The sequence below is a fragment of the Natrix helvetica genome, assembly GCF_964273705.1.
Source record: "Natrix helvetica genome assembly, chromosome: 2".
In the NCBI taxonomy this organism is placed as follows: Eukaryota; Metazoa; Chordata; class Lepidosauria; order Squamata; family Natricidae; genus Natrix; species Natrix helvetica.
Genome location: NC_138552.1, coordinates 296,330,822 through 296,342,236, shown reverse-complemented (window position 1 = coordinate 296,342,236; position 11,415 = coordinate 296,330,822). Strand labels below are relative to the sequence as shown.

The 11,415-nt window shown below is 48.6% G+C and overlaps 1 protein-coding gene and 1 long non-coding RNA gene across 2 annotated transcripts in view; both read right to left on the bottom strand.

Annotated features, from left to right (window-relative positions):
- Positions 1–5,512: 5,512 nt before the first annotated feature.
- The window catches only part of LOC309388305, a 393,048-nt gene continuing 387,145 nt past the window's right edge, over positions 5,513–11,415 (bottom strand). Inside the window, exon 2 of the long non-coding RNA XR_014174747.1 lies at positions 5,513–5,897. This is a non-coding gene — a long non-coding RNA (uncharacterized lncRNA). The remainder of the gene's footprint in view (positions 5,898–11,415) is intronic.
- Positions 5,513–11,415, bottom strand: part of BLMH (bleomycin hydrolase) — a 36,929-nt gene continuing 31,026 nt past the window's right edge. The window contains exon 12 of the mRNA XM_081945463.1: positions 5,513–6,651. Within this exon, the coding sequence (XP_081801589.1) occupies positions 6,500–6,651 (152 nt within the window). The 3' untranslated portion in view covers positions 5,513–6,499. The remainder of the gene's footprint in view (positions 6,652–11,415) is intronic.

Here is an 11,415-nt window from a genome sequence, read left to right as displayed (position 1 = left end):
GGCGAGGGTGGGCTGGGCTGGGGCTGGGCTTGTTGGGGAGGGGGCGGTCGGGGAGGCAAGCAGGAGATCGGGGATGGGAGCTGCCGCTGGCGGGGATGCTAGTCCTCATGGAGAAGGGGGAGCCCTCTTGGGGGCTGGAGGGGGCTGGGGAGAAGCTGCGAAGTTGGCGTCTTCTTTATCCCAGTCCCCTTTCCCACCACACGTGCACGCAGCCCCCCTTCTCCCCCCACCCACTTGCTTTAAGGCAGATAAACGTGGGAGGGGGGGAAACAGGAGTTAAATAAAAATACCCGGGGACACTTTCCCCCTCAGCTCATAAAATGCGTCCCCAAGTCAGAAACTAAAGCAAGTTTCTTTACATGTCGTATGGGTATTTATAGCATACTCTCATTAATATTATTTTGTTTATGATTTGTATAATTGATATTCTACAAAATGTGTTTTTATACAGGTAGCTCTGGACTTAAGATCACAATGGAGCCCAGCACTGCTCAGCGAGACTAGTGGTTAGAGATACAGATTAACAGAGTTGGAAGGGACGTGGAGGTCATCTAGTCCAACCCCCCACCCAAGCAAGAGACCCTACACCATTTCTGACTGATGGCCATCCAGTCTCTTCTTGAAAGCTTCCAGGGATGAAGCTCCCACAACTTCTGAGGTTAGGTGATTTTCCCCCCCACTTTATTGAGTTTCCTTGTCACGGTTGTTAAGTGAATCACCACAGTTGTTAAGTTAGTCTCATGGTTGTTAAGTGAATCTGGCTTCCCTGTCGTCGTTGTTTATCCGAAGGTCGTTAAAGGGGATCACGTGATCTTGTGACCATCATAAATATGAGTCAATTGCCAAAGGGCTGAATTTTGATCTCCTGACTGTGGGGATGCGGCAATGGTCGTAAGTGTGAAAAAGGGTCATAAGTCATGTTTTTCAGTGTTGTCGTCACTTTGGTCACTAAATGAACTGTTGTAACTTGAGGACTACCTGTGTACTTTTATATTATACCAGATGGTATTATACAAGTAGTCTTGTATAAGAATATAATTGAGCCCCAAATTTCTGTTGCTAAGTGAGATAGTTGTTAAGTGAGCTTTGCCCCATTTTACGACCTTTCTTACCACGGTTGTTAAGTGGAGCACTGCAGTCGTTATTCACACGGTTGTTAAGTGAATCCAGTTTCCCCATTGACTTGTTTGTCAGGTCATATGATGGGAATTGTGTGACACTCAACCGTCGTAAATATGAGTCAATTGCCAAAGGGCTGAATTTTGATCACCTGATCGTGGGGATGCGGCAACAGTCGTAAGTCACTTTTTTCCAGGCCATCGTAACTTTGAGTGGTCATTCAATGAAAGGTCATAAGTCAAGGACTACCTTTACTTGCTTACCTGGTTGTCCTGATGGATTTGCAAAAAATGAGGAGGGGGCATTGTGGCCAATATATCTGATTAAAAAGGGGAGATTTCAGGAGGGAGGGTGGCAGCCCCTCACCCGAGACCTCTTCAAGGGGGATGAAGTGATATTTAAATTATATTTTGGGGTGAAGTTGCAGTTGCTGTAGCTGTTACTCCTGCCTCGGGCACGGGGTTGGACTAGAAGACCTCTTGAAGTCCCTTCCAACCCTCGGCTTCTAATGAAGCTCCAATCAAATGTAATAATTCATCGTCATGATACAGATTGCAATTCTGTTTTGTTCTCTGATTGAAAACTCCTTTAGGGGCTTCTGGGGTGTCTGCAGAAATCCAAAAGCCTCTGGAGACCCCTTTATATCCCCTGATTTAAAAGAAAAATCAAACATGAAATAAAATACATAAATAAAATAAAAAGGCACCGTCTTTCGTGAGCTGCAATGCATTATTTGAGGGGGGGAAGAACCAGAGTCTGAGTTTGGGGCAACCTCAGAGCCTCTTCTGGGATTGGGGGGATGAGCAGAAATGAAGGGGGAAGTGACCCCCCAACGTTTCCTCCCTTCCCTGCAAGCAGGGAAATGGCTGTGTTGCACTCCCGTGGGGGAGGGGCTTGGGGCACAAAAGACCCCTCCCCTTTTGCACACTCATGTAGGAGGGGTGTGGTGTACACAAGACCCCCTTTTGCACACTCATGGGGAGGGGCTTGGTACTCAAGACCCCTCCCCTTTGCACACTCATGGGGGAGGGGCATGGTGCACACAAGACCCCCCTTTGCACACTCGTGGGGAGGGGGCATGGTGCACACAAGACCCCTCCCCTTTTGCACACTCATGGGGAGGGGCATAGTGCACACAAGACCCCCTCCCCTTTTGCACACTTATTGGGAGGGGCGTGGTGCACACAAGACCCACTTTGCACACTCATGGGGGAGGGGCATGGTGCACACAAGACCCCTCCCCCTTTGCACACTCATGGGGAGGGGCATAGTGCACACAAGACCCCTCCCCTTTTGCTCACTCATGGGGAGGGGCATGGTGCACACAAGACCCCCTTTGCACACTCATGGGGGAGGGGCATGGTGCACACAAGACCCCTCCCCTTCTGCACACTTGTGGGGGAGGGGCATGGTGCACACAAGACCACCCTTTGCACTCTCATGGGGAGGGGGCATGGTGCACACAAGACCCCTCCCCTTTTGCCCACTCATGGGGAGGGGCATAGTGCACACAAGATCCCTCCCCTTTTGCACACTCATGGGGAGGGGCATGGTGCACACAAGACCCCCTTTGCACACTTAGTGGGAGGAGCGTGGTGCACACAACACCCCTCCCCTTTTGCACACTCATGGGGAGGGGCATGGTGCATACAAGACCCCTCCCCTTCTGCACACTCGTGGGGGAGGGGCATGGTACACACAAGACCCCTCCCCTTTTGCACACTCATGGGGAGGGGCATGGTGCACACAAGACCCCTCCCCTTTGCACTCATGGGGAGGGGCATGGTGCACACAAGACCCCTCCCCTTTTCCACACTCATGGGGAGGGGCACGGTGCACACAAGACCCCTCCCCTTTGCACTCATGGGGAGGGGCATGGTGCACACAAGACCCCTCCCCTTTTCCACACTCATGGGGAGGGGCACGGTGCACACAAGACCCCTCCCCTTTGCACACTCATGGGGAGGGGCATGGTGCACACAAGACCCCTCCCCTTTGCACACTCATGGGGAGGGGCATGGTGCACACAAGACCCCTCCCCTTTTGCACACTCATGGGGAGGGGCGTGGTGCAAGCAGAGGGAGCTGTTGGAAAGGAAGGATTTTGGTCACATGACCCATTGGGGAGGCTGGGATGGTCGTTAAGTGTGAAAAACTAAAACATGAAGAACTGTTGCAGGATTTGGGCTTGGACGGTCATGGGGGAGCCACACCCCACAAGGGGAGGGTGTAATTTGATTTTTAATTGGGGGGGGTGATTTGAACCTTGTTTGAACCAAGTGAATGGCCTTTTAGGCTTCCTCCGCCTGAGTAGAGTTCACTTTTTGAGTAAAGTTAAGAATTATACGTCACAGGAGGGGAATCAGGATTCTAGAGGTGCTGAGGCGGGGTATGGCCAAAAATAAGTTGGGAACCACTGGACTAGAGAAGAGAAAGGATTGGGGGGGGGCACACATGATAGCAGTCTTCCAATATCTCAGGGGCTGCCCCAAAGAAGAGGGAGCCAAGCTATTAAGGAGAAACTTCCTGACAGTTAGAACAATGAATCAGTGGAACAGAAGTTGCCTCCAAAGGTTGTAGGTAGCTCCATCACTGGTGGATTTTAGGAAGAGACTGCACAGCCACCTGTCTGAAAGGGTCTCCTGCTTGGGCAGGGGGCTGGACTAGGAGACCTCTAAGGTCCCTCCCAAGTCTGTTATTTTATTATTCTATGGATGGATGGATGGGAGGGAGGGAGGGAGGAAGTGAAAATAAGGGGAAGGAAAAATAACGGGAAGAATGAAGGAAGGAAGAAGGGAAGGATGGAATGGAGGAAAAATAAGGGGAAGGAAAAGGGAAAAAAGGAAGGAAGGAAAGAAGGGCAACAGATGGAAACCAATCAAGGAGTGAAGCAATCTGGAGCTAAGGAGAATCATCCTGACAGTGAGGACAGTTAGCCAGTGGAACAGCTTGCCACTAGAAGTTGTGGGTGCCTCATCACTGGAGGTTTTCAAGGAGAGGTTGGAGAACCACTTGTTTGAAAGGACAGAGGGTCTCCTTCTTGAGCAGGGGGTTGGGCTAGAAGACCTCGAGGGCCCCTTCCAACTTTCAATTATTCTGCAATGTGCCTAATCTTTCTCTCTGGGGATGGTGAGATTCCTGCTTTTGATTCTGGGGCAAAGAAAAATATAAATGCCTGGGAGGCTGGCATATCAAAGCCGATGCTGCCTGCAAAACCATCAGGGAAGGAATTAAAAAATGCAGAGGCTGCAAAACTATTTATTCATCATATTCTGCCTCTCATGCAAACGCGCGCGCGCACACACACACACACACACACACACACGCACGCACGGTGAGGAACCCTGCAAGGAGGGAGGGAGTGGGGAGAGGGGGCACTCAGCTCAAATTTCCTGGGGGAGCCTGGAGGGTAGATTGGAACTCGGGTCTCCCTGCTGCTAATTCAGTATTTTCTGAAGTCTGCTTTTAGGTATAGAAGCCGGCTGGGTGACTTTGGGCCAATCACCAGAAGGGGAGTTCTAGCCCCACCTTAGGCATGAAAGCCAATTGGATGACTTTGGGCCAATCACCAGGAGATGGGGAGTTCTAGCCCCACCTTAGGCATGAAAGCCAATTGGATGACTTTGGGCCAATCACCAGGAGATGGGGAGTTCTAGCCCCACCTTAGGCGTGAAAGCCAATTGGATGACTTTGGGCCAATCACCAGGAGATGGGGAGTTCTAGTCCCGCCTTAGGCGTGAAAGCCAATTGGATGACTTTGAGCCAATCACCAGATGGGGAGTTCTAGTCCCGCCTTAGGCGTGAAAGCCAATTGGATGACTTTCAGCCAATCACCAGGAGATGGGGAGTTCTAGTCCCGCCTTAGGTGTGAAAGCCAATTGGATGGCTTCCAACCAATCACCAGGGGACAGGGAATTGTAGTCCTTCCTTAGGCAGGAAAGATGGCTGGGTGACGCTGGTCCAATCATCAGGAGACAGAGATCGTTGTTAAGTGAACCCAGCTTCCCCCATTGACTTTGCTTGTCAGAAGGTCGCAAAAGGGGAACACGTGACCCCGGGACATTGTGACCGCCGTAAGTATGACTCAGTTGCAAAGCATCCAAACTTTGATCACATGATCACGGAGATGCTGCAATGGTCATAAGTGTGAAAAACGGACATAAGGAATTTTCGGTGCGTTATAACTTTGGTCACTAAACGAGTGATTGTAAGTCAGGGACCACCTGTGACGTGTCCTAAATTGCTGCACAACCTTTTTATGGACGTTGGACCAACAAAAAAAGCGCCTGCTCCTTATTCCTTCTAATTCATCCAATCCAAACCCGTTCAGGGCCGTTCCCGTCTTCCTTTGCAAGGTGCTAGTCCCTAAGATCAAGCCAGGAGACCAACACGTCTTTCAGGCAAGTGTTTTAATTAAAATACTTCATAGCACCATAAGAGTTGTTGAGGGCATACGAAATGCGGTTTATTTATTTATTATTATTTTTTCAACGCTTCCCTTTCTTTGGGGGTGGGTGGGTCCTTTGCTGCCCCGTTTATAACAATTGTTCGCTCTGCCTCCCTCGTGGGGAAGGGGAGATCTCGCCAAAGGGAGACCCCACCAAAAGGGGATCCCACCAGATAGAATCCTGTTGAGGAAAAGGAAGAAAAAGGAATGCCACCTTCTCCAACCTGGTGCCCTCAGCTAAGACGCATTGCGACTGTCCAGTTATCGGTCCAGAGGCCCATTATAAATGCCGGGCATCTATTCCTTATATCAGGGGTGTCCAAACTTGGGAACTTTAAGACTTGTGGACTTCAACTCCCAGAATTCCCCAGCCAGCTGGCTGGGGAATTCTGGGAGTTGAAGTCCACAAGTCTTAAAGTTCCCAAGTTTGGACACCCCTGCCTTATATATTCTTTTGGCTTTTGGACAAAATTCGGCCTAACCGTGCATCTCAATTCGATGGTGCAAATAAACCCTCCATTTCTGGTTTAGAAAGAGTCTTAGTAAAATCTCCATCCTCCCCCCACTTTTTGTGTGTGTGTGTGTGTGTGTGTGTACAGCGTGTTCAAAAGAACCCCTTCCCCGTTTTAAAATGAGTGCATCAGGATGAGTTTAAAAAGCCATTTTTAGAAAAAGAAAGGTGACCCTGTATTACAATGAAGAGAAGAGATGCTGATGCAAGGAGAAAGCCCCTCCCTCCAGAGGTGGATGGCGCCTTTTGAAAGGTGTGTGTGTGTATGTGTGAATGTTAGCACCTCTAGCTGGGAACTTGCCCCTCTCCCCCCCCCGGGAGGGCTTGGTTGCAGACCGCCCAGGGTGGGGGCTCCCGCCGGCTTGGGAGTTGACCCAGAAGGAGAGGGGGGGGGGGGTTTGCGCGTCCCCTCCTTATGATGGCTCAGTGGGCCAGAGCCCCCATGGGATCCCAGGCGGGCAGGCAAGTGGGCTCCTGCTGCAAGACTTCCAGGACCTCCTCTGGGACGTGTTTGCGGTCGACGACCACTTCGTACACAAACTCCGAGAACCAGTCGTCCGTCATGAGTAGGTAACCTGGAAGGGAGAGCAGGAGGTGGGGGGGGGGGAGAGAATCAGATAGTATTCTGACTGAGGCTTCCCAAGAGCCTGAAGCCAACTCCTGGTCCCAACAAAAAAAAAACCTTTTATTAATTTACTCTGAATTCTGCTCATTCCCGTCCAGCAAAATCTCTCAAGGGAGGATTTACAGTCACAGACCTTCTCTGGCTTGGAGAGCTGCCAGGCCGACATCTGCAAAACTTGGCCAGGAGAGTCATGAACCATTGAAGCGAACTAATGACCTCCTGCAAAAGCCCCCTCCCCTTTCGCTCCTCTTTTATTCCCTCTGGGAGGGGCCATTCACCGTCCACCTGTGGCCTTACTCCCAAGTCAACCCCTGTTCTTTAGCTGCTCCCTTCTCCTGGCAGCTCTGCACATGCGCACACTGGGAACAGGCTCCAGCTGTTCTTCTGCCTCACTGATGTCTGACTACGAAGGCAGCTGATAACTGGCATATGGCCCTGGCCCCCTCTCTGCCTCCGACACAGAGCCCTCCTCAGAGACTTCTTCAGACTCCAGGACTGGCCCAGGTTCCTCTCCAACCCTCCTCACTGTCCGCTGGTGAGCCACAACAGCTAGCTGTAACTGCTAGGCTGCAGCGGCGATGTTTGCAGCGAGGCTGGGCTTAGGCTGTGGCCCAAGAACCGGGAGGGGTGGGGTGGTAGAAAAAGAGCTTGTTCCCGGGCCGTCCTGTCTTCTTAAGTTTGGGGTTTTTGTTGGGGAAAATAGCCAGATACGTTTTTCTTGCTGTGTGCATGCCTACAATCCAAACTAGACTTGTTGATTCTCTGCTCTGTGTTACACGTGGATAGATGCATACTTTTGTATTTATTTATTTATTTATTTATTTATTTATTTATTTATTTATTTATTTATTTATTTATTTATTTATTTATTTATTTATTTATTCTGTCGTGGTTATGTGGCATCTATTGGAGGCGGTGACCCTTTGACAGCTGCAGGCAATGAAATTTCCCTTGAATGTATGCCGATAAGTGTACATTCAAAGTGACAATAAAGTTATGTTATTCTACTCCATTCCATTCAATTCTCTATTCCATTCCATTCTATGCCATTCTACTCTATTATTCTATTCTTTCTCTATTCTATTTTATTTTGTTTTCCATTCCATTCTCTATTCCATTCTATTTTCCATTACAATTCATTCTCTATCCTACTTTCCATTCCATTCTCTATTCTATTCTACTCTATTCTTATTGCTATTCTATTCAGTTCTGTTCTATTCTAATTTCTAATTCTATTCTATTTTCTATTTTATTCTATCTTCCATTCCGTTCCATATTCTATTCTATTCTGTTCTATTCTAATTGCTATCCTATTCTATTTTCTATTCCATTCCATTCCATATTCTATTCTATTCTGTTCTATTCTTATTGCTATTCTGTTCAGTTCTGTCCTATTCTGTTCTATTCTAATTTCTATTCTATTCTATTTTCTATTCCATTCCATTTTCTATTCCATTCCATTCCATTCTCTATTCTATTCTGTTTTATTCTTATTGCTATTCTGTTCAGTTCTGTTCTATTCTAATTGCTATCCTATTCTATTTTCTATTCCATTCCATTCCATATTCTATTCTATTCTATTCTATTCTTTTCTATTCTGTTCTATTCTTATTGCTATTCTGTTCAGTTCTGTCCTATTCTGTTCTATTCTATTTTCTATTCCATTCCATTTTCTATTCCATTCCATTCCATTCTCTATTCTATTCTGTTTTATTCTTATTGCTATTCTGTTCAGTTCTGTTCTAATTTCTATTCTATTCTATTTTCTATTCCATTCCATTCTATTCCATTCCATATTCTATTCTATTCTTTTCTTTTCTATTCTATTCTTATTGCTATTCTATCCTGTTCCAATTTCTATTCTATTTTATTCTATTTTCTATTCCGTTCCATTTTCTATTCCATTCCATTCCATATTCTATTATATTCTATGTTCCATTCCATTCCATTCTTTGTTCCATTCTCTATTCTATTTTATTCTATTTTCTATTTCATTCTATTTAAATTTTTAAGCTGCGGTTGTTTTCATATTTTACAGCATTTTAATTACAGGTAATCCTCAACTTACAACTGTTCTCTTAGTGGCCTTTGGAAGTTACAACGGCACTGAAAAAAGTGACTTAGAACCATGTTTCACCCTTATGACCATTCCGGCATCTCCGTGCTCATGTGAGCTACCTTCGGGTGCTTGGCAATTGACTCATATTTATGACGGTCGCGGCGTCCCTTCCGACAAGCAAAGTCAATGGGGAAGCTGGATTCACTTAACAACCGTGTGACTCCCTTAACCCCTGCAGTGATTCCCTTAACAACTGCAGCAAGAAACTCCCTTAACAATGGTCTCGCTTAGCAACAGAAACATTGAGCTCAAGATTGTGGTCGTGAGTGGAGGACTACCAGTCCAGAAATCACATTCACTGAATCATCGCTTAGAAAACTACCGTCACAGGAGACGGACATGGAGATGACCTCTGGAACTTAGTGACTCTGAAGGTCTGGAGATCTTCAGTGTTTGATGACCGTCAATCAGAGAGGGTCAAGCGCAGGGATGTCCAACATTGGCAACTTCAAGACTTGTGGACTTCAAGTCCCAGAATTCCACAGTCTTTAAGAAGGGTGGACTTCAACTCAGTATGCTGGATGGGGGATTCTGGGAGTGGAAGCCCACCCCTCTTAAAGCATGCTGGATGGGGGATTCTGGGAGTGGAAGCCCTCCTCTCTTAAAGCATGGCTGGATGGGGGATTCTGGGAATGAAAGTCCACCCCTCTTAAAGCATGCTGGATGGGGGATTCTGGGAGTGGAAGTCCTCCCCTCTTAAAGCATGGCTGGATGGGGGATTCTGGGAATGAAAGTCCACCCCTCTTAAAGCATGCTGGATGGGGGATTCTGGGAGTGGAAGTCCTCCCCTCTTAAAGCATGGCTGGATGGGGGATTCTGGGAATGAAAGTCCACCCCTCTTAAAGCATGCTGGATGGGGGATTCTGGGAGTGGAAGTCCTCCCCTCTTAAAGCATGGCTGGATGGGGGATTCTGGGAATGAAAGTCCACCCCTCTTAAAGCATGCTGGATGGGGGATTCTGGGAGTGGAAGTCCTCCCCTCTTAAAGCATGGCTGGATGGGGGATTCTGGGAATGAAAGTCCACCCCTCTTAAAGCATGCTGGATGGGGGATTCTGGGAGTGGAAGCCCACCCCTCTTAAAAGCCAGCCAGTGAAGGAAATGATTTCCATGTGTGCCAAGGGCCATGGAAAGGGGAAACTGAGGATTTAATCCCACGATGCAAAATCCGACCTTTGCACTTTTTCTTGCTTTCTTCGGGGGGGGGGGGGGGGGGAGCCAGGACAAAATGTCCAGGGAACACGGAGATTTCCGGGAGGATTTTTGGAAACAAAACCCTAGAAAAAGCAGACTTGATAACCTCGGGGCCGAGGAAATTCCTGCATATCAGAGGAAGTCCCTTCGCGGCGGGAACAATGCCCTTTGGGGTGGGGCAGTGGTCAGGGCAGCCAGAGGGAGCCCCTCCCCTCGCTTGGGAAAGGTGGGGGGAGGCTTGGCAGGAAAGGTGGGGCGACACCCCAAGAAATGGCTTTGACTTCCTCCCTAATGTCTCACTTTCCACCCCCACCCCCGGGTCAGTTGTTTCAGGGCAGCCTTAGACGCAGGTTTGACGTCGCTCCCTGAATCCCAGCCCAACTCCGCTTCCAATCTGAACTTGCTACAGGTAGTCCTCGATTTTACGACCGCAAATGGAGCCCAATTACAGGCAAGTCTTTGACTTACGACCACAATTGAGCCCAATACAGGTATGTCTTCTTCTTACAACCATATTTTAGCCCAATACAGGTAGTCCTTGACTTACGAACACAATTGGGCCCAATACAGGTAAGTCTTCAACTTATGACCACAATTGAGCCCAATTCAGGTAGTCCTCAACTTTACGACCGCAAATGGAGCCCAATTACAGGCAAGTCTTTGACTTATGACCACACGGGAGCCCAATTACAGGTAGTCCTTGACTTACACCCGCAATTGGGCCCAATGCAGGTAAGTCCTTGATTTATGACCATAAGGGTAATATGGTAAGTCCTCAACTTATAACTACAATTGGGCCAGTGGTGGGTTCCTGCCGGATCGCACCAGATCGCGCACTCCCTTTAGGCGCCAAACCCGGAAGTACGTTCTTGCCCCGCCCCTGGCGACGGGATGACGCTTGCCTGCGCTCCACCAGCTCGGCTGGGAGCGGAGACGTTTCCTCAGCGGAGCGGAGCGCCTGAAAGGGACGCAGGCTCAGCCTGCCAGGCTGCCACCGCTCCACTGAAGACATTGCTGAGCAGAGAAACGTCTCCGGTCGCTCTGGTGGAGCGCAGGCAAGCGTCGTCCCGTCGCCAGGGGCGGGGCAAGACCGTACTTCCGGGTTTAGCGCCGAAAGGGAGCGCGCGATCCGGTGCGATCCGGCAGGAACCCACCACTGAATTGGGCCCAATACAGGTAAGCCCTCAATTTACAACGTATGTGAGCCCAATACAGGTAGTCCTCGACCTATGACTGCAATTGAGCCCAATACAGGTAAGAAATCAATGAACGACCATAAGTGAGCTCAATACAGGTAGTTCTCGACTTATGGCCACCATACAGGTAAGTCCTCGGCTTATGTCTGTAATTGAGCCCAATAGAGGTAAGTCCGCGACTTATGGCCACAATCGAACCCCAACTGT